The sequence below is a fragment of the Heterodontus francisci genome, chromosome 16 (assembly GCF_036365525.1).
Source record: "Heterodontus francisci isolate sHetFra1 chromosome 16, sHetFra1.hap1, whole genome shotgun sequence".
NCBI classification, from domain to species: domain Eukaryota; kingdom Metazoa; phylum Chordata; class Chondrichthyes; order Heterodontiformes; family Heterodontidae; genus Heterodontus; species Heterodontus francisci.
In genome coordinates, this window is record NC_090386.1 from 54,264,555 (window position 1) to 54,292,131 (window position 27,577).

At 45.0% G+C, this 27,577-nt stretch overlaps 1 protein-coding gene across 4 annotated transcripts in view; it reads left to right on the plus strand.

The window, feature by feature from the left end:
- The first annotated feature begins 11,104 nt into the window (after positions 1 to 11,104).
- Positions 11,105 to 27,577, plus strand: part of LOC137378109 (beta-1,4-galactosyltransferase 5-like) — a 103,394-nt gene continuing 86,921 nt past the window's right edge. For 2 of the 4 annotated variants that reach the window (XM_068048205.1, XM_068048208.1), the window contains exon 1: positions 11,254 to 11,712. In XM_068048205.1, coding sequence (XP_067904306.1) covers positions 11,610 to 11,712 — 103 coding nt within the window. In that variant the 5' untranslated portion in view covers positions 11,254 to 11,609. Of the gene's footprint in view, positions 11,186 to 11,253; positions 11,713 to 27,577 lie in introns of those variants that run through there. The other 2 variants (XM_068048207.1, XM_068048206.1) reach the window with 2 other exon arrangements.

Consider the following 27,577-nt stretch of genomic DNA (forward strand, 5'->3'; position numbering starts at 1 on the left):
AGTGGGTATTTCGACGTGATGTTCAAGAATGTGGCGGGATGCATGAAGTTCCTGAAGGTGTTCAAGGAGAAAGGGAACCGGACGCCGCTGTCGATCCTCACAGTGGAGCCGCTCTTCACGCTTCCGTCACAACGTGACCGGGTGGTGACGATTCACCTCTACAACCCCCATATTCCTGTGGTGGATGTACTCACCTTTCTAGCCAGGTACGTTGAGGTGGCCGGCAGCAGCACTGATGTCAAGGACCCTTTTGGAATTTGGACCAGCAAGCGGCAGGTCAAGGTAACCTTGAAGGTCGATGCCAATGGAGCCATCATCCACCCTCCCTCCAGCTTCGCTATCGGGGGAAGTCGAGGCTTCTTGGTCTACGCTGGGCAGCCCAGAGTTTGTCGCACCTGTGGCAAATCTGGTCACGTGGCAGCTAACTGCAGCACGGTTGTCTGCAAGAACTGGAAGAAGGAAGGCCATCAGACCAAGGACTGTAAGCAGAGTAAGTGTTGCAACTTGTGCAGTGCGGCAGGCCACCTCTACAAAACCTGCCCCAAACGCTGCCTCAGTTATGCTCAGGCGGCAAGGTCCAAGGAAAGGCCAGGAGAAGGTATGACGAAGGCGTCCGGTACTGGAAAGGAGACAAGCAACCTTCTCAGCAGTGAGGAAAGTCTACCTGAGAAGGAGAAGAAAGGGGAGGCAGCTGAAACCAGCGACCCAGCACCTACCCTACGCCCGGAAACCCCTCCTCCACAGACAGAATCAATGGAGGAGGAGGCAGCAGATGGACAAACAGGTCAGTGGCAAGTGGTACAAAGGAAAACCACAAAGAAAAGACCTCCAAAAGCGGAACAGGCCACCACCCAAACCAGTGGCACGAAGAGGCTACCGTCTGAGACAGACTACAGCAGCTCCTCTTCACTGGACGAGGAAGTGCTGGAACGCCGGCACCTTCAAAAGAGGCGGCAGAAGTCAAAGGAGCTGGAAGATAAAGCCCCCCAACCCCCGAGAACTGGAAGCTGTGATGGGCCCGGCGTGCCCCAACCCCAAAGCGCCACACCTAGCGACATGGCCAGCGCATCCCAGCTCCAGGACACCTAGAGCAAAGACACGTCTGGCACACCTCAGCTCTGGGAAGCCGGGAGCAGTGATGTTTTCGAGGAGGAACAGAGGGGAACAGCAGATGGCAGCCCAATCCTTGCTGCCTACAAGAACCCCCCCCATGTCACCCCAGCGGAACAAACCCTGCATGAAAAAACCAGGAGGGTTGAGCCCAACGAACATGAAACAGCTTGCGTACACTATGGGCATGCAGGAACATCCCGAAGGACTGGGACCAGCAAGGACAAATGGTATGGGAAGCAACAACTAACTTTTTAAAAAATGCGTATAAGGATTGCTTCAATTAATGTGCGTAGCATTAAATGCACTACGCGATGTGTTTCAACCTTGGATTACCTCGCCAAGGTCAAAGCTGACTTACTGTTTCTGCAGGAGTGTGGAATACCACACCTCAGCACCTACAGGCAATGGTTGCGATGGTGGTCCCACGGGCCATTGATCAGGTCGGGGATAATGATTGCCGTTCCTCCGGCCTGGGTATTCTGCTGCGGGGAGGTAACTTCACCATCTCCGAAGTTAAGGAGGTGGTGGGCGGTTGCCTCCTCATAGCAGATGTAATGTACAACAATGTTCTGCTCCGGTTGATCAACGTGTACACCCCGATTCAATGCAGTGAGCGGCTGACCATCTTCCAGCAGCTCCCACTGCTGTCCAGGCTGGTCATCCTAGGCGGTGACTTCAACTGCATCACCGATGCAGCTGGACGATGCGGCAGAGATGACAGCAAGCTGGACGCTACGTCCAGATTCCTAATCGAAACAGTAAAAGATGCCAAACTGCACGATGTCTTCAGCAAACCTGCAGATGGAGCGCAGCGTAGATACACCTGGTCAAGATCGGACGGGTCTGCCTGTTCCAGGATTGACTTCCTGTTTGTGTCCCGTGCTGTCACGGTCAGATCCATCGACGTCAAGTCGGGTTCTTCTCCGACCATTGCCTCTTACTGACCGACTGTCACTTACAGGACAACCAGCGGGTTGGCAGGGGGTTATGGAAGCTCAATGCTACACTGCTAACCCCAGAGAACGTTGAGGGACTCAAAAGGGATTACAAAGGTTGGAGAACCGTGAAAACCCTCTTTGAGTCTCCAGTTCACTGGTGGGACGCGATCAAGGAGAATATCGAGGTTCTTTATCCTCAAAGGTGTTCAGAGGGCGAGAGAGAGACAGAGGGAAATGTCCCGACTCCAGAAAAGTATGCAAAATCTGCTCCCGTTGCAGTCGATGGGGGTCGAGGTCAAGGAGGACCTCCGTGAGGTGAAGAGCCAGCAGGCCTCGCTCTTTGCCATGGAGGCCTCCAAAATCATCTTCCGGTCCAGAGTCCGCTCCATTGAGCAGGATGAGACGTGCTCGCGTTACTTCTTCCAAAAGATACATAGAGAGTGGTCTGTTATCAGCAGCCTGAAGGAAGAGGATGGCTCGGCAAAGTCTTCGCAGTCCGACATACTAAGGATCAGCAAATCCTCTTATGCAGGGCTGTATGACGCGAAGCCCACAGACAGCAGAGCCTCCCAGTCCTTCCTGTCATCTATCACAGAGGTCTTAGATGACAGCAGGAGGGAGAGACTGGACAAGCCGCTAACTCTGGACGAGCTGACAAAGGCCATCAAGTCCTTTGAGACAAGTAAAACTCCCGGAAGTGATGGCTTACCGGTTGAGTTGTATTCGGCACTGTGGGACTGGGTCTGCCCAGACCTGCTGGAAGTATACGAGAGTATGCTCCTGGCCGGCAGCATGTCAGAATCCATGAGTAAAGGCATCATCACCCTCATCTATAAGCGGAAGGGGGAGAGGGCAGAAATCAGACATTGGAGGCCCATCTCACTGCTTAATGTTGACTACAAGATTCTGTCCAAAGTCATAGCCAGTCAAGTCAAGTCTGCTCTGGAGTTGGTGATCTACCCTGATCAGACCTGTACTGTACCCAGCAGGAAGATCTCTGATAGTCTCGCGCTACTCAGGGATACGATCGCCTATGTACGGGACAGGAGGGTGGACACCTGCCTCATCAGGAGAAGGCTTTTGACAGGATATTGCACACCTGCATGATGGATGTCCTTTCCAAAATGGGGTTTGGGGAGGGAATCTGCAATTGGATCAAACTGCTCTACACAAACATAAGTAGCGCAGTCTCAATCAATGGGTGGGAATCAGAAAGTTTCCCGATCCAATCTGGAGTCAGACAGGGCTGTCTTCTCTCCCCTGTCTTGTTTGTTTGCTGTATTGAACCCTTTGCTGAGTCTATTAGGAAGGATGTGAGCATAAGAGGGGTGACAATCCCAGGCAGCGGAGGCACTCAGGTAAAACCTCCCTGTACATGGATGACGTTGCCGTCTTCTGCTCAGATCCGCTGTCTGTGCGCAGACTGCTGAGCATCTGCAACCAGTTCGAACTGGCCTCGGGAGCCAAAGTTAACCATGGCAAGAGCGAGGCCATGTTCTTTGGGAACTGGGCTGACCGATCCTTTGTCCCCTTCACCATCAGGTCAGACTACCTGAAGGTGCTGGGGATATGGTTCGGAAGGGCCGGGTCGTGCACCAAAACCTGAGAGGAGCGAGTAGCCAGGGTACAACACAAGCTGAGCATGTGGGAGCAGCGATCACTCTCCATTGTGGGTAAGAACCTGGTCATCAGCTGCAAGGCGCTCACGTCATTGCTGTACGTGGCGCAGGTCTGGCTACCCCACTCCTGCGCTGTGGCGGTCACCCGAGCCATTTTCCGCTTCATCTGGGGATCCAAAATGGATCGGGTCCGGCGGGACACGATGTTCAAACCTCTGGATAAGGGCGGGAAAAATGTACCCAACATCGCCCTCATCCTGATGATTGCCTTTGTGTGCGGCTGCATCAAGCTGTGTGTAGACCTCCAGTACGCAAACTCCAAGTGTCACTACGTGCTGAGGTTCTATCTGTCCCCGGTGTTGCGAAGGATGGGCCTGGTCACATTGCGGCGGAACGCTCCATCCAGTTGGACTGTGCCACACCACCTATCCTTCGTGGAGCAATTTCTGCGGAAAAACACCTTTGACCACCGATCCATCAGGCAGTGGTCTGCACGGAATGTCCTCAAGGCCCTACGGGAAAAGGAGATGGTGGATCCTGTCGGATGTTTCCCCGAACAGACCACCAAAGTCATTTGGCGGAATGCCTCATCACCAGAACTTTCAAACAAGCACCAAGATGTAGCTTGGCTGGTGGTGAGAAGAGACCTCCCCGTCAGATCCTTCCTGCACGCCCGAAGTCTCACCCCCTCCGCACAATGCCCTCGAGGTGGCTGTGGTGGGGAAGAGATGGTTGCCCACCTCCTTCTGGAATGTGTCTTTGCAAAACAGGTGTGGAAAGAGATGCAGTGGTCGAGGTTCATCCCAAGCAGCTCTGTAACACAGGAGTCTGTGCTCTACGAGCTGTTCCCAGGGACGCACACCGAGATAAACATCAACTGCTGCTGGAGGACTATCAATTCGGTGAAAGAAGCCCTTTGGTCTGCGCAAAACTTGCTGGTCTTCCAGCGCAAAGAGTTGTCCACGACCGAATGTTGCAGACTGGCACATTCCAAGGTCCAGGACTATGTGCTGCGGGATGCACTAAAGCTTGGTGCAGCTGCAGCAAAGGCTCAATGGGGAAAGACCACTGTGTAAGGTCCCCCCACCAAGCTGAACAGAGGGGCTGATCCATGGAAAAGCCCTCGAACTGTATCGGGAACATTTTTGTTTGCTGTAAAATGTATATGGCATGAAAAATGAAATGGAAGGTTTGTGAGGCAACTCACTCCTGTATTGAAGGAAACTGACCTCCTTTGCACTGTTTCTATTTTTTTGACTTGGTGCTGTTTGGAACTGTTTTATTATGTATTTTTTTTTACAGATTTTTATGAATAAAGTATATTTTGGAAATAAAGAAAGTCCTTTCTTTGTAGCATTTCTGCTTTTAACTGCCCTTTGTGGCATCCCAATAAACATGTGATTTTTGGGGGAAGTTTTCCAGTTTGCACATTTGCATGACTGCCTTGGGTGTCTTTGTTCTTGTTGAGGCCTGCAGGGGGAGGGTTAGATTTAATTAGCTCTAACTGGGAGTGCTGCTCATGGGGGTCAGCAGTGGGCGGTTCTACTCTGAACTCTCTTTCAGTGCTTTGATGGGTCATGCAAGGGCTTTTCACCTTATGCGATGGTTGGTTCCCTTTTCTCCTGACTGTGGGGGTGGATTGTTTAATAATCTTCTCTTTGTCCTCTGGGACACTCCTGCTTGCAGGTATTTGTCCAGACTCTGCTGCACTCCCCTGTGGCACCTCAACTAGCTGAGGCATCATTCTCAGTTTCTCGGCCCTCCTGTATACTTTCTTTGTCTCTGCAGATTCCTATAAATGCTGTTAGCCACTCTGGTGGGGTGCTTCTAGTATCTGCATTTACATGGGAGGATGTGGGGTCTAACTTTTCAAATATTTTGGGGTTGGCTGACTGGACAGTAGGGGTTTCCATTTGGGATTCCTCCCAGACTTCCTTTAACCTGTCCTCTTGGTCTCTTTTTCCCCTTTCCTTTCTAACCTTGTGCCTGCCTGTCCCCTTTTGTTCTCGGCTGGGGTCCCTTACAGTTCACCAGCCCTCTGCTGGAGGGTGTTCCAAGACTTAGGGGTGCAGTTTTCACTGTAAGCTGGGGTTTCCCTTCAACTTGGCACCTGTGGCAACTCCTACAGTACTCCACCATATCTTTGTGGAGTTTTGGTTAGTCGAACTTCTGTCTTATGCGGGCTTTGGTTTGTCATATACCGACATGTACAGCTATTGTAGTCTCATGGTCCATTCTTGATATTTCTCTCCAGTACCACTAACTGGTGAACCACTGATCATTCCTTGCTCTCAGGTCTGTGAGGAGAACTCCATTTCCTCATCAGTACCTTATTCTTTAAATAGTAGCAATCAGGGCCTCCCTCTGCTTCACTGTCAGACTGGGCAGCCTGTGCTAGCTCTCTCAATACTGGGTCGGCGTGCTGAGCCTCAGCTAGGGAAAATCCATTTAACTCATTCCCTGGGTCTTCTAACTTTCCAAAGAAAGTCTCAGACAGACAGACCTCCTGGTCATCTGCCTGCAGTGCCAATTCAGTCTCCTCTAGGTTTGATCATGGCCTCATTCATTACAGATTCAGGGAAACTGCAGGGGACCCTATCTTGCCACTGCCCTGTCTCTCTGACCTCCTGTGGTCTCTCTTCCACTACTGGGGAAGCTACCACCTTCATCCCTGCTAGATCATTACCTAGGAGCAGGTCAACCCTGTCCACAGGCAAACTAGGGACAATCCCTACAGTCACCAGTCCTGAAACTAGGTCGCCCTCCAATACCATTCACCACCATTCTGGTATTTATTGCACTCTCTGGGGGAAAGGTCAGGCCTTTTCCCAGTAAAAGGGATCTAGTGACCCCTGTGTCCCTGAGAATTACCATGGGCTTGCTTGCCCCCACTCGAGGGGTATGGAGTTACTCTCCCTTCAGACATAAAATCCTGATAACCTTCGGGAATCCTATGAAATTTTCCTTCACTTTCAGCCGAAAGCTTCCTGGGTCTTACTCTTACTGCAGTTAAAGCCACAGCTTGTTCTGCTATGCTTTCCATTAGGTTCCCATTTCCTTCACTGGGCTGGTGTGACCTGATTAACCCTACAGGTGTTCCTTTTAATTTCCAGCAGTCAGCTCTTAGATGCCCTGCTTTATTACAATGGAAGCACACAGGTCTCCGGGTCTCGCTCCTACTTACAGCACCTTCCTTTTTGGCTGGACGATGGTCCCCTGTGTCTCCTGCTTTTCTTTCCCTCCCAGGACTGCTTGGACTTCTATCACTTTCCCACCCTTTGTTCTTTTCAGATTTGTGGGGTGATTAGGAAAGGTTTTCCTCTGGGAAACTGACTTATAAATGAGAGCAAACTCATCAGCCAGAACTGCTGCCTGCTGGGCTCTATGAACCTTCTGTTTCTGCATATATTTCCAAGTCAAGATGGTGTGTGAACTTGCAGATGGCAGTTTTCCCATGTGTGTGCTGCCGTTGTCCTTCTAGGTGGTTAGGTTTATGGGTATAGAAGGTGCTGCCAAAGAAGTCCTGGCGATTTTCTGCAGTGCATCTTGTAGGTGGAGCACACTGCTACTCCTGTGCGCATAGGTGCCAGGAATTAATGCTTAAGGTGGTGGATGGGGTGCCAATCAAAAACAGACTACTTTGTCCTGGATGTTGTCTGGCTTCTTGTGTGTTGTTGAGCTGCGTCTATCCAGGCAAGTGGGGAGTATTCCATCACATCCTGACTTGTGCCTTGTAGATTGTGGACATTCTTTGGGGAGTCAGAGGGTGAGGCACTCATCACGGAATAACCAACCTTGACCTGCTCTTATATGGTTGGTCCAGTTAAATTTCTGATCAATGGGTGGCACAGTGGCGCAGTGGTTAGCACCACAGTGTCACAGCTCCAGCGACCCGGGTTCAGTTCTGGGTACTGTCTGTGCGGAGTTTGAAAGTTCTCCCTGTGACTGCGTGGGTTTCCGCCGGGTGCTCCGGTTTCCTCCCACAGCCAAAGACTTGCAGGCTGATAGGTAAATTGGCTATTGTAAATTGCCCCTAGTATAGGTAGGTGGTAGGAGCATGGTGGGGATGGGGCAGGGAATATGGGGTTAATGTAGGATTAGTATAAATGGGTGGTTGTTGGTTGGCACAGACTCGGTGGGCCAAAGGGCCTGTTTCAGTCTCTAAATAGAAAAAAAAATAGAAACCCATAGATGTTGATGGTGGGGGTTTGATGATGGCAATCCTGTTAAATGTCAAGGGAGGGTGGTTAGACTCTTTCTTGTTGGAGATGTTCATTGCCTGGCACTTGTGTGGCATGAAGGTTACTTTGCCACTTATCAGCCTATGCCTGAGTGTTCTCTAGGTCTTGCTGCATGCAGGCAAGGGCTGCACCATCATCTGATGAGTTGTGAATGGAACTAAACACTGTGCAATCAACAGCGAATGTTCTCACTTCTATCTTACGATGGAGGGAACGTCATTGACAAAGCTGATAAAGATAATTGGGCCTAGGACACTACCCTGAGGAAATGCCCTTGATATCCTGGGCTGAGATGACTGGCATCCAGCATCCACAACCATCTTCCTTTGTGCTAAGTATGACTCCAACCAGTGGTTTTCCCCCAATTCCCACTGACTTCAATTTTAGTTGGGCTCCATGATGCCACACTCAGTCAAATACTGCCTGGATATCAAGGTCAGTCACTCTCACCTTACCTGTGGACTTCAGCTCTGTTTGGATCAAGGCATAATGAAGTCTGGAGCTGAATGGTCCCGGCAAAACCCAAACTAAACATTGGTGAGCAGGTTATTGGTGAGTAAGTGCCACTTGATAGCACTGTCAACAATCCCTTCCTTTGCTTTGCTGCTGATTGAGAGTAGGCTGACAATGCAGTAATTGGCTCGATTGGATTTGCCCTGCTTTTTGTGGACAGGACAATTTTGCACTTTGCGGCGAGATGCCAGTGTTGTAACTGTACTGGAACAGCTTGACAAGAGGCACAGCTAGTTCTGGAGCACATGTCTTCAGCAATTCAGTCAGGATGTTATGGGGGCCCATAGCCATTGCTCTATCCAGTGCACTCAGCCATTTCTTGATGATATTGTGGGGTGCATCAAATTAACTGAAGACTGGCTTCTAAGGTGCTGGAAACCTTAGGGGAAGGCTGAGATTGATCACCCACTCAGCTCTTCTGGCCGTAGATGGTTGCAAATGCTGCAGCCTTGTCTTTTACACTGAAATGCTTGGCTCCCCCCTAATTGAGGATGGGTATGCTCCTGGAGACACTTCCTCCTCCTGTTAGTTGTTTAATTGACTATAGGATGCTGCTTCTGTTGTTTTGCATGCATGTAGCCCTGTATTATAACTTAATCAGTTGGGCACCTCATTTTAAAGTATGCCTGGTGCTGCTTCTGGCATGCTCTTCTACAATCCTCGATGAACCAGCATTGGTCATCTGTGTTGATGGTAATGGTAGGATGAGGGATATACCAGGTTATGGTGGTATAAAATTCTGCTGCTGCTGATTGCCCACTGTGCTCATGGATGCTCAGATTTGAGCTACTATCTGTTCTGATTTGATCCCATTTAGCACAGTGGCAGTACCACATGACATGATGGATGGTGACCTTAGTGTGAAGAAGGGACTTTGTCTCTGCAAGGACTGCGCGGTGGTCATTCCTACCAATACTGCCACGGACAGATGCATCTGTGACAGGTAGATTGGTTAGGATAAGATCAAGTAGGTCTCATTCTTGTGTTGATTCTCTCACCAACTGCTGCAAGCCCAGTCTGGTAGCTATGTCCGACAGGACTCAGCCAGTTCAGTCATAGTGGTGCTGCTGAGCCACTCTTGGTGATGGACATTGAAGTCTCCCATCCAGAGTACATTCTGTGTCCTTGTTACTCTCAGTGCTTCTTCGAGTTTTGGCACAGGTCCTCAGATGTTCGTGAGGAGGATTTTGCAGCGTTGACTGGGCTGGGTTTGCCTTTGTCGTGTCCAGTGCCTCGGCCAATGCTGGGCGGTCCTTGCTGTTTGATTCTGAATTAGGCTTTTTCATAGCAGTTTGCTACAACTCGGTGGCTTGCTAGGCCATTTCAGAGGGCTGTTCAAGTTAACCGTATTGATCTGGAGTCCCATATCGGACAGACCTACTCCTGGAGCAGCTCTGCCAAAATATGAAGTTTTAAGTATGGAAGTTTTAGTCCTCTGTCTTGCTTGGGTAGTAGTGGTCAAGTATTTCATATAAGCGATCTCTTACCAGCCAATTGGAATTTTCAAGTGTGCACCTTTAGCTATGTGTTTAGTGCCTTTTTAAATGTTATACTACTATGGGCTATTTTTTTTACACAGTCGGAAGAAGTGCATGTTTGGCAGCCCTGTGGAAGGAAGAAGCATATAAAGAGTTGCTGTCCAGCCGACCTTCAAGTGTGACTGGTATTTTGAACTTTTAATCATGTTAATTTTATTGTTAAAGTAAAACAGAGGAGGCCGAGTGGTGGGATATGATCTTGCAGCGCCAGTTTTGTTGTGTTCTAAACCTGTCATTTTAGTGCATTGATACTGAACAAAGATCAAACTTTATCCTGAGTGAGGGATGGGGAAACCTCTGTGATAGGCATGGATGGGCTGTTTCTCTACACTTTCCAGTTTAGTGTGGTTTCAGCAGTGGTCTTTGAAGACCAGTAAGTAGAAATAAGTAAGTGGGCAGCACAGTGGCGCAGTGGTTAGCACTGCAGCCTCACAGCTCTAGGGACCCGGGTTCGATTCTGGGTACTGCCTGTGTGGACTTTGCAAGTTCTCCCTGTGTCTGCGTGGGTTTTCTCCGGGTGCTCCGGTTTCCTCCCACAAGCCAAAAGACTTGCAGGTTGATAGGTAAATTGTCACTAGTATAGGTAGGTGGTAGGGAAATATAAGGACAGGTGGGGATGTTTGGTAGGAATATGGGATTAGTGTAGGATTAGTATAAATGGGTGGTTGATGGTCGGCACAGACTCGGTGGGCCGAAGGGCGTGTTTCAGTGCTGTATCTCTAATCTATCTATTAGGAATGGGCCAAGTGAATAAATAACTCGTGGAAGGTTTTACCAAGTCGGCAATTGTTTTAAATGCTTTCCTTGCGAAACGATTCGTACGTTGCTGATGTTGAGATTATATTGAGACAGACTGAACGTCTGTATCCACTTTCACAAAGTAGATTCAGCCTGAATCACTATCAGGAGAGAGTCACGTTATGGAATGTAATTGTAGCTTGGTCCTGACGCATGGAACCAGAAAGGGCCACACCCGTGCTGTCGAAACAGGACATATTTGCTGGAGGCGCTTGCAGTCTATCAGCGAAATTGCACAAAAACCCTGCCCCACCCCAGGAACTCACTTGAGATCAGGGGAGTCAACCAATATCTTAAAAAAAATCCATGTGAAATAAAGCACGACCGGAACTAAAGCTGTTGCGCGATTTTTTTAAATTGTAGTTGTAGTATTGTCCTTCGTACTGAGTGAGGGAGGGCGATGCCGAGCCTTGAACCTTCAATAGGCAAGTTATATCAAAACAAAGAGTGCGATTTCACCATGGGAGTTGGGGGTTAAACAGAATGAAGGAAATATGTGTGTTTAAAATCAGCAACATTGTCCGAAACAGAATACACATTACTAAGCTGGAAAGTAATAATTCCTCATTTCTCTTTCGCCAAAGAGGGCGGCACCTACTCGGCCGGAAGTTAGCAAAAAAAAAAAAAATTGCTGGAGCAAGAGCTGCAATACCCTCTGCTTAAAGGCTGATTTCTCCTTATTCATGAGTGCGGTGATCAGCTTCCCTTTTGCCGCTATTTTATCGCGGACGCTCTCTTCCCCTCTCTTGAATAAGATCGCTTGGTTTCCCCGACCTCGTCACCATAGTGTGTTTTTTTTTCTCTAACGGGGGCGTCTGTAATTTTTCTACATTTATTTTAAAGCATAATATGAGAATTATACGCATCCCGAACCGCTCAGTGTTTGCTTTGTTATTTCTCTTCTCCTTGTCATCATCATTCCTCTACTTCATATATGTAGCGCCCGGATTAGGTGAGTGTCAGTTTTATTTTCTGTCTATATCTATATTGGTTTTGTCTTTCTGTGTCTCCGAGGTGATGGTGTCATTTGGGAGGTGGTGGGGTAACTGCTTTGCTGTTGTACATTCAGCTGACTGTCACATTCTCAGGCCCAGCGGGAGGGAGCTGGATCTTTTTGAGATGGAGAAAGAGAAATAACAAGACAGTCCCCTATTTGAGATTTTACCGGCAAACGACCAGAGGAGAGAAAGGGAATGAGAATTGAGTTTTTTTTAAAAAAAAGCTTTTTTACCACGGGGAGACTAATGCCGGTTTAGCGGAAGTGCTGCATGAATTGCCCACGAAACGGGAAAAGGCGCCCCAAGCAACAGTTTCACGTGTTGTTGAATGGGTTTATTTCAAAGACGGGTTTCATATAAAAATATACGCAAGTAGTTTTTTTTTAAGTTAGTGCCTGTCTTTATAATCATTCCCGCAAATTCAATTCTATTTTATTTCCACCCCACCGCCTGTGAGTTTTGCTTTTTCACAGTTGTGGATACTTTTTTGTATATTGTATCTACCTTCAGCAAACATTGTAATCAAGCATTCTTGGCTTACGTACGTTTTAAACTGGGAACAGTTGAATCACGTTGTTGAATTTCGCTACTTTCAAGAGACGATTTAGGCCTTTTAAAATGTTTTTAGTGGCTGTTGTGATGGTGCATTGAGTCATTCACAAACTCTGAGCTGCTACGTGAAATTGACTGGCTTAGTCGCTTGTCAGCTAAGAGAAATTTCCAGATCGCAGTTATTTCCTTCAGTAAACCATAGCCTGTAGTTGTACAGTTCTCACGTTTTCCCTGCTGGGATAGTAGCTTGGCTAGACACAACATGGATCATTGTGCAAACCAATACAAAATGTACTTGCAGAAAGGCCTTTCAACCTGCTCAAATCTAAACATTGTGGATATAGAGACATGAAAAGCTGACTTTATTCTGAATTTTAAAATGAGAATTCTTAATTTCATGAGTTCCATTTTAATTATAAGCATGGAATCCATATATGTCGACTGGCTCAGAAATATGCTTTTAAATAAATCATTCATTTTTATTGGAAGGGATATGAGCTGCTTATTTCCTCCTATCTGTTCTGAATTGAAGAACATAAGAAATGAAGAAGCACGAGTAGGCCATTTGGTTCCATGTACCTGCTCCTCTTATTGTGGCCCTAACTCCACTTTCCTGCCTGCTCTCCATAAACCTTAACTCCCTTATGGAACAAAAATGTGTTTAGTTCAGCCTTGAATATATTCAATGACCGAGCTGCCGTTCTCTCTGGGAAAGAGAATTCCAAAGATTAACAACCCTCTGAGAGAAGAAATTCCACCTCATCTCCATCTTAAATGGGAAATCTCCTATTTTGAACCATTGCCCCTAATTCTAGATCCTGTCATGAGGGGAAACATCCTTTCAGCCCCCTCGAATCTTTTATGTTTCAATAAGATCACGTCAGATTCTTCTAAACTCCAATGAATATAGGCCCAACCTGCTCAAACTTTTCTCATAAGGCAACCCCTTCATCCCAGGAATCAACCAAGTGAGCTTTCTCTGAACTGCCTCCAATGCAAATATATCTCTCCTTTAAATAGGGAGACCAAAACAGTACGCAGTATTCTAGTTGTGGTCTCGGCAATGCCCTGTATAGTTGTAGCAATACTTCTGTACTTTTCTACTCCATCACCCTTGCAATAAAGGCCAACATATTTAAAAAGCATATGTTTAGCAATGAGGTAGTATCTGATACAAATGTTGCTATTTAATTGAGGTCAGTCACAAAAGTTTTTATTCCTTATAAGTGTCTCAAATTCAAGGAATAATACAATTTGAATTTCTTTGGGAGAACTACCCATTAATAAACAAAGGAACAATAAAATCAGTTCATTGTAGTAAAACCAGGGAATAGCTGCATAGAGCGGCAAAGACTCATAATAAGGGAGAAGCGGCTTTTTTTTCTTTTTACAATAGCTTTATTTCAGCTTTTTAATTCTTTGTCAAGACTGTCTTTGCCTTTCCTGTTCTTTCTTGCCCCATTGGAGAAACTTCCATTCTGTAAGATGTCCATCTTTTCACTTTGTTTTAGTCATTTGAAATTTCTATCTCCATGATTTTGTGCACAATGCTTTGTTATAGTAATAATGGGGAAGTGTAGAGCTGTTTCATTGGGGGGGGAGGGGTATTAGAATACAATATTTCAACACAGTTGGTTAATGAGACAGACATTGTTCCATAATTAAAAAGAAAAATGGATGTGTATTTCAAAAAGAATACAAAAGAGTACAGAGAAATGGAGTTAGTGGTCAGCTCCAGTTGAAGTTAGAGGCTGTGTGCCAGATGCTGCGACTTGAGTCTCAAGTGTAGCCTGCAAAGGTGTCACCTAGAACTTGATGTGATGAGCTGATGAACTGAGTGACAACTCTTAATGAGCTATGCTTTCAGGTAATAGGATTTATGCTGAGAAATATAGTCATCAACACCTACTCCCACCATTTTATTCCTTACTTTCCTGAAGGTCTAAGGTACAGTTCTATAAGCACCAGCTGCCTGCCAATACTTTTTCAAATGGACAGTCTTCATATGAAGCTGGATCCTGATCAGAATGTTTGATCTTGAATCATTACTGTTTGACTTTGTCCTCGCCTATTATTCACATATTTCCTAAACTGGAGTTGCACCACTAGCTGATTTTATTTTTAAACCTATTTTTTTTTTCGTTTTACCCACCCTACCCTACTATAGAGACAGAGGTCAATTAATGGGTTCCAACAGCTCTTAGCTGCGATCCATTAATTCTACAAAACTAGGGATATTGCATAATGAAGCCTTTAATTATGAGTAAAGTTTCATGTGATTACAGTATACCATGTGTTTTCCATCAGAGATTGTTCCCCACTTAACCCAGTAGTGTTGTTAGCCACAGTGACTGATGAAGTGTGCTAAATTGAAAATGTTTATAGTTCAAAAAGATATTTCCAGCCATATGTTGATGTTGTCTATCATTAGTCTGGCCCTACTGTAGAGGTCCCTTCTCTCTGTTGCCTTCTCTAGCAATATGCCACTGTTTTGGATTTTATTGGGAAAGGTATATGAAAGGAAGCTATGAAGTTTTAAATATCTCCATTTTGTTCCTGCCTTTTTGAGACATAATAGTCAAGATTTTGCTTTGTATCATTGTCTGTTTGTCTTACCCCTGATGGCCATGTTTTGAATCTAGTTTTCATTGTTAATGCCGAGGTTACACCAGCTTTTTTAAAAAAAGGAACGACCAATTGTATCCAGGGCTCTGTTGAAGCAAATTTGCCCTAATGGCCCATTAGGACCGTTTAATAGTTTTCCATGCACTTCAAGAACTTGTATTGTACACCATACAAATGAATTTAACAATTCGATATGTTTGAAATTGTCTCTATAGAGCAACAGATCAAAGAAGTTTAATAGCATTTATTTCATTTTGAAAAGAAATAAATGCAGGGTATGGCAATGTGGGTTCAGTATTCCATTTCAGGCTGATAACATTTGCCTCACTAATTGATCATGCATTTTATTTCAGGGAATCTTTCTAATGTAGATGATGTGATATTCAGGCAGCCACCTAAAGTTGACAATGATATTGACACAGAGGCTGAGTTGGGTAGTGAAAGTATTTATAGGGTCTATGCAATTAATAATGTATGATTTCTTTGAGTTACGAGTTAAAAGTCATGTATCTAGAAAGACTTCTGATTGTATTTATCAAGAATGTTATCCCAATAAGATTATAGTAGTTGCATTTTTTTAAATTAGACTGCTCAGCTTGTCAGTTTAAAAAGCATCCCTAGGATTTGCTGTTCATATGCACAGAAGCCCCACTTATCATGAGCATAGAACTGTGCACTTGGGGCACCATAACTTGTTCCTCCTTAGCTTCACCACCGTCATCATAATCTGTGGTATAACTGCAATAATAGTTTGTGTAAAAAGAAGGGTGAAATGAAGTACCTATGCTTCATTATAAATCAGTTTTTGGAACTGGTGCAGTGGAAAGCTTGTTACTATAAGCATTGTTATTGAATATTCCATTGTACAAAAAGGTGTATCTTGATTCCATAACGCACACAACCCTATTCAAATAATTGTTGATAGTAATACAAAGCAGTTGGTGTTTAATCTTCGTGCCACTTTTTTGAGTTTGATACCAAGTTTTTAATTCCACCTTGTAACACATTGAATCTTGATGGAAGACCGAGCTTTGAGTTGCAGGGAGTGCTAGTGGTGACATTTTAAAATATCTTATTAGCTGGGGAATTGGCATACACCTCTAATCATTATATAGATACTATAGTATAATTCCACACCCATTGCTTTAATAGTCAGATCTACTGAAATTTGGCTAAATTGTGGCGAGTCGAAGAGACTTAGTAGTTGGCAGGAAAAAAGACAGAGGCGCAAGGGGAGAGCCAACTGTGCAACAGCCCCAACAAACAAATTTCTCTGCAGCACCTGTGGAAGAGCCTGTCACTCCAGAATTGGCCTTTATAGCCACTCCAGGCGCTGCTTCACAAACCACTGACCACCTCCAGGCGCGTATCCATTGTCTCTCGAGATAAGGAGGCCCAAAAGAAATTCCACACCCATTGCTTTAATAGTCAGATCTACTGAAATTTATGTTGGTTAGATGAGCCAGCAGAAATGCATCATCCTATAAAATGATATTGAAATGTACATAGCTATATCCTTGGTTTTGAAAATTTACAGTAAATGGGATTGATTTTTTATAAAGTGGAGTTGCAGTGCGAAAGCATACAGGGGGGAAAAGCATGATAAAATGTATTGAAATGTCAAAGCTCTTGCTGTTGCATATGAGCATATGAAAAGACCAACAGGTAAAGACTAGCTGATTTCTCAAGGCTGTCGCAAATAGTCATGACATCGTGACCCCAAACGATCTCTCCCATCTGCAGTCTTGTAAGCTCCTGGGAGAGGCAAGAAACAATATAAGTACCCTAGGTCCCCTCAGGGAAAAGAACGTCTGGAGACCTCACCCCTGCAAAAGGCATTCAAAATAAGCTCAGCAGATCAGTGACCATGATGTATATAACCAACATCTCACCGATCTTTTGTACGCAATATTAGCCATAATAAGGAATTTGTCCAGTTCCTTTTGAACTGTTGCATTGAATCTGTATTTGCCACCAGAAGTGGCAACTTGTTTAGTTCAGTTTAGAGATATAGCACTGAAACAGGCCCTTCGGCCCACCGAGCCTGTGCCGACCATCAACCACCCATTTTATACTAATCCTACACTAATTCCACCTTACTACCACATCCCCACCTCTTCCTATATTTCCCTACCACCTACCTATACTAGGGACAATTTATAAAGGCCAATTAACCTATCAACCAGCAAGTCTTTGGCATGTGGGAGGAAACTGGAGCACCCGGAGGAAACCCACGCAGACACAGGCAGTACCCAGAATTGAACCCGGGTCGCTGGAGCTGTGAGGCTGCGGTGCTAACCACTGCGCCACTGTGCCGTCCACAGTTTTGAATGATAACCTTAAGCATAAAGAAAACACCTTGACAGCTAATCTAGCTGTATGCTTACTGTCATGAAATTGCTTCTGTTTTTGTTAAGTATATTTTTTGAGGAATTCGTAGTCAAACTGAAGAAATGTTGGGCCAGATGTTTTCCAAGAGAGTCATCAAGAGTATTTATTTGACAACAAAAATTACTGGTTCTCACGTGACTCGTTAAAAACAGCAACCCTGGTAACTGGGGAAGATGTGTGCAGAGAAGAGACAGGTCAGAAGGTGGACTTTTCTGTTTCCAGTTTCACTTTTGAATTGTTTGCAGTTGGAGAAGAGAACCTCCAAGAAGAGATAAAATAAAAAGGGAGAGAACTTCCAAGGAGAGAAGAGAATTCCCAAGGAAGGAAAGATGACCATAACCTAGCTCAGCTTTCCAGCACCCCTCTAAAAGACCCTGAGAAGTCCACTGTGTTATCTCATCTCCTCCTGTCTATGAAAAAAAGCCTGCAAAATTAATTCTCATTGCCGCCTGAAAAGAACTGTTCTAAAAGATCCCTGTGACCCATCTACGTGTATTCGGAGGCCAGACTGTTTGTCAGTTTTGGAACACAACATATCTCATCTGCTGTTTTCTTCAAGAATGAGCGAGTATTCAGCCCAAGTGCTTTTTATCTGTAAATGAGCTCTAAAACGCAAATCATTTTTTCCCAGTTAACGTGCGTGCGTGCAAACTTTAATATTTCAATCTGTTTATGCTTTACATCATTACTGGCTAAGACTTTTTTTATAATCCGATAATTTTGTTTAAAGAAACCTGGTTGGTGTGCTGTATTCTGGGGAAAAATGGAGTATATGATTGACTGTATCGGTAAGTGGGAAAATTTAGTTATATGTTATGACCTGTGAAGAAGTGGGACAAGAATAAACAGTGCATTCCTCCCGCCTCGGTTGTAACATTACATAGCGTATCCCCGTGACACTTGCATTTCAGTGCAATCATCAATTTTTATTCTTGTGGTGCATTTATGTTTTGATTGTATGAATCACCATTTTAAAAAAAAAAAGTTGTGTTTTGCAAATTTACTAGGTATTTTCTCAGAAGAATTTTTTTCCTTGGTATTATTTCTCAATGTTAAATTATGGCTTCCAGTATTTGCTCATTCAAGGAATCCAGGACTTTCCCACTTTTGACAACATTGCTTGGCACAGGCCAAACTGCTCCTTTTTAAAGTATATTCCTTAAAAATATAACCGTGGCCCAACTCCATTGTGATTGCATAAGAATTTACATTTATGTAACATATCACAACCTCCAGACATCTGTTTCACTGTTAATGAATTACAGTGTTCTTTGTGGCCATTGCTGTTAAGCAAACAAATGTGGCTGGCAATATGCAGCAAGGTCAAGCAAACAGAATAAATGAGCAGTTAATCTGCTTTCGGGTGGTGTTGGCTGAGGGATGAATGTTGGCCAGAACACTGCAGGAGCACTCTGTTCTTTTGAAGAATGCCGTGGGATCTTTTACATCCAGCTGAATAGTCAAATGGAGCCTCGGTCTAACATCCCATTTAAAGGTTGCTTGTGAAAATCGATTTTTAAGACCGGAAACCGGAATGGGATCATGTTGTGCGATTAAGCTACACCTGTTGCTTCCAATTCAGGCAGCATGCAAATTCTGTGCTTCTTGCTTATTTAAATGATTGTAGCATGTAGCTGATGCTATGCTGACGTGTGACCCCCACAAAATGGGGTGCAAAATGGTAAAGTTAACACAAGTTTAAGCTGGCCTGCAATACTTAGACATCCTGCACCCCTCAAAGTGGCAGTGTACTTTGAAGCAGGTACTGGAAGTCATTTAAAAAAAAAAATGGAGTTTGACCTGAGGAAAACACAAGAATGGCACAATATGGGAGCGAGCAGGCTCCAGGATTTTCCGACGATGCACTGAGGTCGTGGTTGAGAAGGTGAAAAGGTGGAGAGATGTCCTTTTAATCCGCAGGGGCTCAGACAAACTGAGAAGGCAGTGGAACTTGATAGCCGTGGCCATCAATGCTGGGAGTCCAGCCCCGAGGACCTGTATGCAGTGCTGGAAGAAGTTCAATGACCACACGTCTTCAAATGCATATCCCACCAACAACACCATTAGCCTTGCATACTGCTCAATGCATCATACCCTCCATCACTCATCTCATGATCTCTATCAGAACTCAAGCCATTCATAACTTCATGCAAGCACTTGCTGCAAAACTCACGCCCATATCTCGCATTCCACACGCTGCTAGCTAGTCAACTATGGCAGCCACATCTCCCAGATAGTTTGTACCACACACTGACACACTTTCCCCCTTTCGCAGGACATGGTAGCACATAACCAGTAGGGGACAGGCACTGCTTCATCTTCTGTCCGTCAAGAAGACTGTATTTTTATTGGGGCAACTATGTCCTGCGGTGGGACTGAAACCACTGAAGATATGCTCATACCTAATTCTCCTCCTCACTAAAGGTCTGCAAACGAAGCCCGACACATGTTGGGTCGGGTAGCAGGCCTTTACATCAGTACGTGGGTAAAGGCCGGCTACCCGATCCGACCCGACGACATGTAACTTCCGGTTCCGGCATTCGGGCTGGGGTCGGGTTTGCTTTGCAAGCATGCATCTCTTTTTGCGCCCCCAAGACTCACCATGATCCCAGCGTTGTACCTTTTCCCCTTGTCAGATATTCAGTAACTGCTACCTGGCCAGGCAGTGGTAGAAGAGCAGGAGGATAGTAGCACTTTTACTTGCGTATGAATGGAAAAGCTTCTAATGGGATGTCTAGTTTGATTGCCCATTCAATGGCCTGTTGAGATGCTGAGTGGAAAAAATGAGGTGCCTCCCACAACGAGTCTTAGTGGGCAAGTTGACGTGATATGTTCTGTGGTGTGGGACGCAGGTCCACAATCACACTTTGGGTCGTCCTTCATCTTCCATTTATGGAGCAGGTCGTCTCATTGTCCATTCCATGTGTGGATGCAATTGAGCTACCTCCACGGTTTGAGGTCGCTGACCTTAATCTCCTGCTGCTGGGTCAATGATGCAATTGTGTGTTTTCCCCTTTCCCTTTCCCTTTCCCTTTCCCTTCCTTCCGTTCGGATTGTGGGTTGATGTCAGCTGCATGAGTATTACCTACTGTTTCCCAGAGTGGCTGGCACAAGTGTGAACATTTTCCCGTCTTTTTTTTTAAAAGTTTCCTGTGCATGCAGAGGTCGGTGTTGCTCATGACTTTTTCCATCGCACGACACATGATGGCATTGCGTAGGATGGTAGATGAGACAGCACCGGGAATTACTCCATTGGAGTGGACTTAGTGTCTCTGACACTATCCTCCAAGGTGGCTTTTAGCTGCACATCTATGATCTTTGCAGTTGCAGTAAGGAGTCAGAGCAGTAATCCGCAGAAGTATCGGGTAAGGCCACTTCAAATGCGCTCAGCGATAGACTTTTTCAACATCTATGGTGGACATGCCTGGCACCAAATCCTGGAAGTTTGTCTATGCTAATGACATAGCATTGCTGATGCAGGCATCAATGCTGGAGGAAGCAAGGAGGAGGCTCACAAGTGACTGGAATGCTACCTCTGGTCCTGGTGCCTCCCTCACAATCCAGAGGCGATGGAACGTCAGCAGAACAATCTGAACAATAACGCAATGTCAGGAAAGAACTTTTCTTTCTATGGAAAATTACTAACCCCCCGCCCCACCAAACAACCAAAATACCTATCAGCCTCATCTCATCAACACTGGCCAAAAAGGGGAAGTCTGGTCCAGAAACACCTGGAACATTATGGGAGTACAATCAGAAGACTTCCCAGTCATCCTGCTGTGTGGAGAAGAAACAGTCACTCGCTCTCACACTCGCAGCGATCAGCTCAGATATTGACACTGAGGATAGCATAGAGGCAGGTGAGACCCTGGGCATGAGTGGCCTGCAGCCAGGGCAGTGGCGAAGGGTAGCACTAGTGCTAGCTCATAGGGCAGGATTGCATGCAGATTCTGTTGCTATGGAGGTTTGGTATGTACAGAAGGAGGCTGATGGGTATGCACACTGCTTGATGCATTGGCAGGCTTGCCTGAAAGACTAGTCAGTGTCTGAGTGTGGTGTCTGGTACCAACTTGGCTCCAAGCTCTGTGCCATTCTTCCCAGTGTAGAAGTAGTGGCCAACTTCATAAGAATACTTGTGGATCAAATGATGACAGTGTCAAATGGCTATCTCAGCTTCTATCCAGTCACAAGTAGAAGCTACCCATTTTGGGTGCTGCAGTGGAAGCTCCAACTGAAATAAGGCAAGCTCTGTTTTCTGCCATTGTAGCTGTGGATACCAGAGTTCAAAAAGACTTCCAGTGTGTCACAGAATTTTAGTGATCTGCTCTCCCACACATTTGCTCAGATTGCTGAGCCGCTGCCCTGGGGTGTGGCTGCTGCACTGTGCAGCACGAACCTACAGTCCTCTCTCAAAATGAAAGTGTTTGTCCTCTCACCACTGCCACTCTGCCAGTGGCCTTGCTGTTCCCTCTTGCCAGCTAGCCACCCCAGATTGCTGCTATCCTTGCTGAGATGGTGGAATCTAAACCCCAGCTTCTCGGGCCAGAAATGCCCAAGGTTCTCCGACAAGGCCATCTGTAGTCTTTCCCCACACATCTACCAGCCCTGCTCTATCCACTGGGGTAGCACTGCATATGAGAACTCATAGTAGTAAAGGCACAAAGAAGGCAGGATCTTAAGGAGTGTACAAGGGTGATTAGGTGACTTTTTTTTTTGCATACAAGATGGTATATTTAGAAATTTGGTTTGGGATGTTTGTAGTATGGTGTCTTTCATTATCAACATTGTGGCCAACAGGATGCTATGATGTTCAGTAACAAAGAAGGTAAGTTATGCAGCTGTTCAGGAATGGAGAATTGAGCTTGCGCTCACAGGTATTGTAGTCGGATGAGTCAATCGTGGACAGCCAGGCCAGAATTGGGCTGTATTGGTTGTCCTCTTCCTCTTTATTCCTATTTTATAAACTGGTGACGAGAGCTGTGCCTGCATGAAGTGGTGCTGCATGGAGCAGACCATCATGAATCTTGATGTGCGTTCTGCAGAGCTCTCGAGCAGTCCAGGCAGCTGAAGTATTCGTTCAGCACTCGAATGGTTAGCTTGGTCACCTTTTGTGTGTCAGCATAACGTTTGTTATGTGCCCGCTACCCACATATGTGTGGGTTGTGCACCAGAGTCACGAGTCAGGTGGTCAGCAGATAGCCTTTGCTGTCCATGCCTTTTGTCATGGTGGCTCAAATGCACATGATACAGTGGACTACTGCAGAATGAAGGCATCACGACTCCTGCTGGGAAACTGAGCTTTGACCTGCATAATATGCAACATGTGGTTGCATACCAGCTGGATGTTGAGGGAGTGGAATCCCTTATGGTTGCTGTACATTTCAGATTGACATGTAGCACCTGAAAACTGATGATTATGAAATCAATGGCATCTTGTACTGGGGAAGTGTACAATACTCGCAAAGCTAAGTACTTGTTCTGTCTGCTAGTCTCTGGCAAGTGAGCATAAAATTTAAATGGATTCGTTTGAATACGGATCCTCAGTGACTTGTCTTATGCGACGGAGGATGGTGAAAAGGGGGATGTTGCAAATATTGCCCTCTCCAACCTGGAAAGAGTCCGACACACGAGTTCGCGGCTACTGTCGCCTTCACAGTTCCTGGCACACCTGTCCTCCTGAGGCTGCAGTTGTGGCTGCAGCAAGTGGCAGATTTCAGCGAGGCCTTGGTCTGGCACACTGTTTCTCGTTGAGGTTGAGTTAGGAGAATTGCTCCTTGAAAAGTCTGGGCGATTTATGGCCTCCTGCAAAGAGCTTTTCCACCCCCCACCCCCCTCCATTTTTTCATTAACTTGTCCGGCTCTGTGTCACACTCCTCATTCTCCCTGTGTGCTGTAGTCCATGGGGAATACAAACTACTGGTCTCGTGTCTGGGAGCAAGTGGTCTGTGCAGAATACTTGAAGGCAGGACAAAGTTCTTCATGTGCTACGCCAATCCCTGTACACTTGAAAAGTTGCTAAAGAACTCTGATTTGCCCTCCCCTCCCCCCCCACCCCCAGGACCGCGACAGGGTTCCCCTTGTCCTCACTTTCCACCCCATCAGCCTCCATATCCAAAGGATCATCCTCCGCCACTTCCACCACCTCCAGCGTGATGCCACTACCAAACGCATCTTCCCCTCCCTTCCCCTTTCGGCATTCCGAAGGGATCATTCCCTCCGCGACACCCTGGCCCACTCCTCCATTACCCCCACCACCTTGTCCCTGTCCCAGGGCACCTTCCCCTGCAATCGCAGGAGATGTAATACCTGCCCATTTACCTCCTCTCTCCTCACTATCCCAGGCCCCAAACACTCCTTTCAGGTGAAGCAGCGATTTACTTGTACTTCTTTCAATGTAGTATACTGTATTCGCTGCTCACAATGTGGTCCCCTCTACATAGGGGAGAACAAACGCAGACTGGGTGAGGACTTTGCGGAACACCTCCGCTCAGTCCGAAAGCATGACCCTGAGCTTCTGGTGGCTTGCCATTTCAACACTCTCCCCCTCTTTCCCCTCCCCCCCCCCCCCCCCCCCCCCCCCAGCCTGCTCTCATGCTCACATCTCTGTCTTGGGATTGCTGCAGTGTTCCAGTGAACATCAACACAAGCTCGAGGAACAGCATCTCATTTACTGATTAGGCACACTACAGCCTGCTGGACTGAACATTGAATTCAATAATTTCAGAGCATGTTGGGGGCCCCCATTTTACTTTTATTTTTAGTTTTTTTTTGTGTTTATTTCATCTTGGTTTGTTCAGTTTGCCTACCCACTGTTTTTTTTCATGTTTGTACTTGTGGCTGTTCAGTTTTCAGTCCATTAACATCCTATCGGTACTAATGCTTTGTCTTTCAACACACCATTAATAAATTGTTTGCCTTTGCTCCATGACCACCTGATCGGTTATTCTCTGTGACCTTGTCCGATCTACACCTCTTTTGTTATCTCTTGCCCCACCCTGCTTTACTTGCTTTCACATTTCTAATATCTGCTAGTTCTGAAGAAGGGTCACTGACCTGAATGTTAACTCTGCTTCTTTCGCCACAGATGCTGCCAGACCTGCATATTTCCAGCATTTCTTTTTATTTCTGATTTCTACTGGCTGTTCCTGGGATTGTAGTAGTGCTTTGTGGTTTTCAATCAGCAATTAACCTGAAAGCAGTCGATCCTTTTTAAATAGTGCTGGTGGGAGATCCTTCTTGCTGAATGCGTGTTTAGCTGTGCAAGGTTGAGAAGATTTTGCTGGAGCATTGAGCTCCAAAAATGGCGGTGTGGTGTCAAATCTGCCTACCCTGCATGCTTCTGGCCGACGCTCCCTATGTGCCTGCTGACATCCTCAGCAAAATGCTGTCTGGTGCAGCCAGCACCAGAAGTGTGTGTGCTGTTGATTGCTATTTTGGAGGCAAGACAGCATCCGATACCTTCAACAATGCAGCAGTCTCTCAGCACTGGCCGGAATAGTCTGTCCTGGAGTGGAGCTTGGGGCTTGAACTGTGACCTTTTGATGCAGATCAGTAATCTACCAACTGAGCCAAAATAACATGCATTTAATTTTGCACGTTCGTTATCCATATAGCCTCTGAGTAAGCTTTTAAATCCAATACTGTATTACAAACAGCGTTTTGCTGTGGATTGACTGAAAACTCAGACTTTCATATCAAATTCAGTGTAGAATAGAGGGTGAGATAAAGACACAAATCTTGGGCTCGATTCAATCCAAATTGCAACCATTTAAAAGATTATAACACTATAGAGTCATCTGGGAAATTGATAACTATTACGGCTTTAGCAGTGCAAAAAATATTTCTAATGGTTTCAAATATCAAATATTCAAAGCTGATTATAAACCCTGAAGTTGATTTGGCATTAACATCGGATAAGTAGCTGTTTAAACTACTTCACTCTTTTAAATTACCTTTTAATATTGTTTGCAGACTCTAACTTCAGTAATTCAAATGCAGAATTTAAAACTTCAATCTATAATTGAAACCAGCTTGCTCTTTCAAAATGAACTTTGAAAAGCAAAGGTTCCAGTGACTATCGCTGCACAGTCTTGTGGAGATATCCCTGCAAATTATATCTCCAACTTTGCCCAATTCTTTACAGGCCAGTATGTCACCTCCCTGCGATATCTGTCAGCATATCCTAAAGTAACTGGCACTTGATAACGTGTTATGCGATGGTCAATTGGAATTACTGCAAAACTGTTATCTCTTGAAGTCACCATATCACTTGAATGGTGTCCGTATTGGGGAAAAAATAGGGTAACATCTAGTAGAATATATTTTTAACTTCATTTTGCATCCATTGTGAGGCAATTTGATAAATTGTCTCCTAAATTGCTGTTGGTTGTTCAGATGTTTGGCTTGCTCATAGCTCCATGTTCTCTTTAAGCAGAACAAAAGGTGTAAGTTGACCTGAAATAAATGTAAATTCCTCTGCAATTTTTTTTTTTAGAAATTGAAAACTCAGGGCTTTCTTTTAAATCTGAGTATCTCGCTCTCGATTACAGTTGATGAGTGTTATGATGCAGAATTGACAGAAGAACTAGAGGCGCCATGAGGGGAAACCATTTTTACACAATAAATGGCTGGGATTTAGAATGTGCTGCTTGATAGGATGGTGGGTATAGATTCAATAGCAACCTTCAAAAGGTAATTGGGTAAATAATTGAAAGAGAAAAAAATTACAGGGATAGAAAGAAAAAGCAGGACAGTGGACTGAATTAAATTGCTGTTCGAAAGAACTGGCACAGGGCTGGATGACCACCTCCTGTGCTGTGGTATTCTTTAACTGTATAATTGACTAGATGTTATTCCTGCAGGCATTGGACATTAATGCTCTCCAATACTCAGCATTCATTTTATAATAGACTGAAGTATCTGAAATGAATGTTTACTTATGTGGTATTTATCAGTGGCTGATGCATTGTCCATGATATGCTTGATCTTTGGTGATATTTGGCATTTGATTCAAAGGGTATGGAATTTTGTAATGGTGGATACATTGCACTTGATCTCATCTGCCCCAGTCCAGGAAGGAGAAAAAATTGAACAAGTTACCTACACTAATGAGTCTCCAATGTTTCTCTTGGAGTTGCTGCATTGAAGTCGAAATACTGAGTATTACTGTAATATTCCTCATAATATAACTGACTGAGGCTCATTGTCTAAACTCTTTCGTGTAGAATGGGAAACATGTAGTTTGATCTATATATAGGTTTTGAAGTTACTATCAATATTTCCCTGATAGGTGCCTTATTCTAATTGCTCAGTGAAATGGCTAACTTTTAGAATTATATTTTTAAGCATAAGATTAAGCTTATGATAGTGTTTTTAATTTGTGAATACTTTTTATATAAAGGGTAGGAGTCTGATTCTGTCATAACAAGTCACTGCATAATTGATTTGTCGGAGGCTTTTACGACTGTTGCTCTGATTTTCCTTTCCATTATTGAAGGGAGTAACTTGGCACTTTGACACAAGAATCTGATTGGAGCCAGGAGTTCACCATGTCTGTTTTAAGCATCTACTGTTGTCTAGATACTTCAGGGTGGGGGGTCTTGTGGGTAAATTGTCATTCATATCTTTAGTTAAATCCTCATGCCATCATTATTAACTTGAATGCACTATGAATTAAACTGGAGGTTATGTCTTTTTTTTTGTATAAATGCAGTGCTGTGCAAGGGCTATAGTAGTTCATCAAAGAGAAATAAAATCCACTCTAACCTTCAATTTATTATAGCGATTAAAAACTGCGGAGTGCTCTAACACCACCAGCTAAGCTTGGAAATTACAAGACTTTTTTTTTGTCTTGGATATAACTTTTGCTTTTTGTAAGATCAAAGATCCTTCAGATCAGTGAGTCATAATGGTAGTTGAAATGATTTGCGAATCCTACAGTTTTACTTTATTTTAATTCTCCCACACTGAAATGCCTTTTATGTTTTAGAAAAACCCATAGACCAGTTAATGCTAAATCCTGGCTTTCAAGTATTTGTACATAATACCTTCTTGGGATTTATATTTGAATAATTAACACTAAGTAAAAGCAGGAGTGCGCATGTACTGCAGGTACTCTAAATTCGTTGAAACATGAAATTGAAGTATACTTAAATATGATTAGGATAGATTATTGCATAGGTGTGTCGCCACTTGACTTGTTCAGACTCGGTGTTTTTTTCCTAATGTTGCCTCGTCCTATCCTTGCCCAAA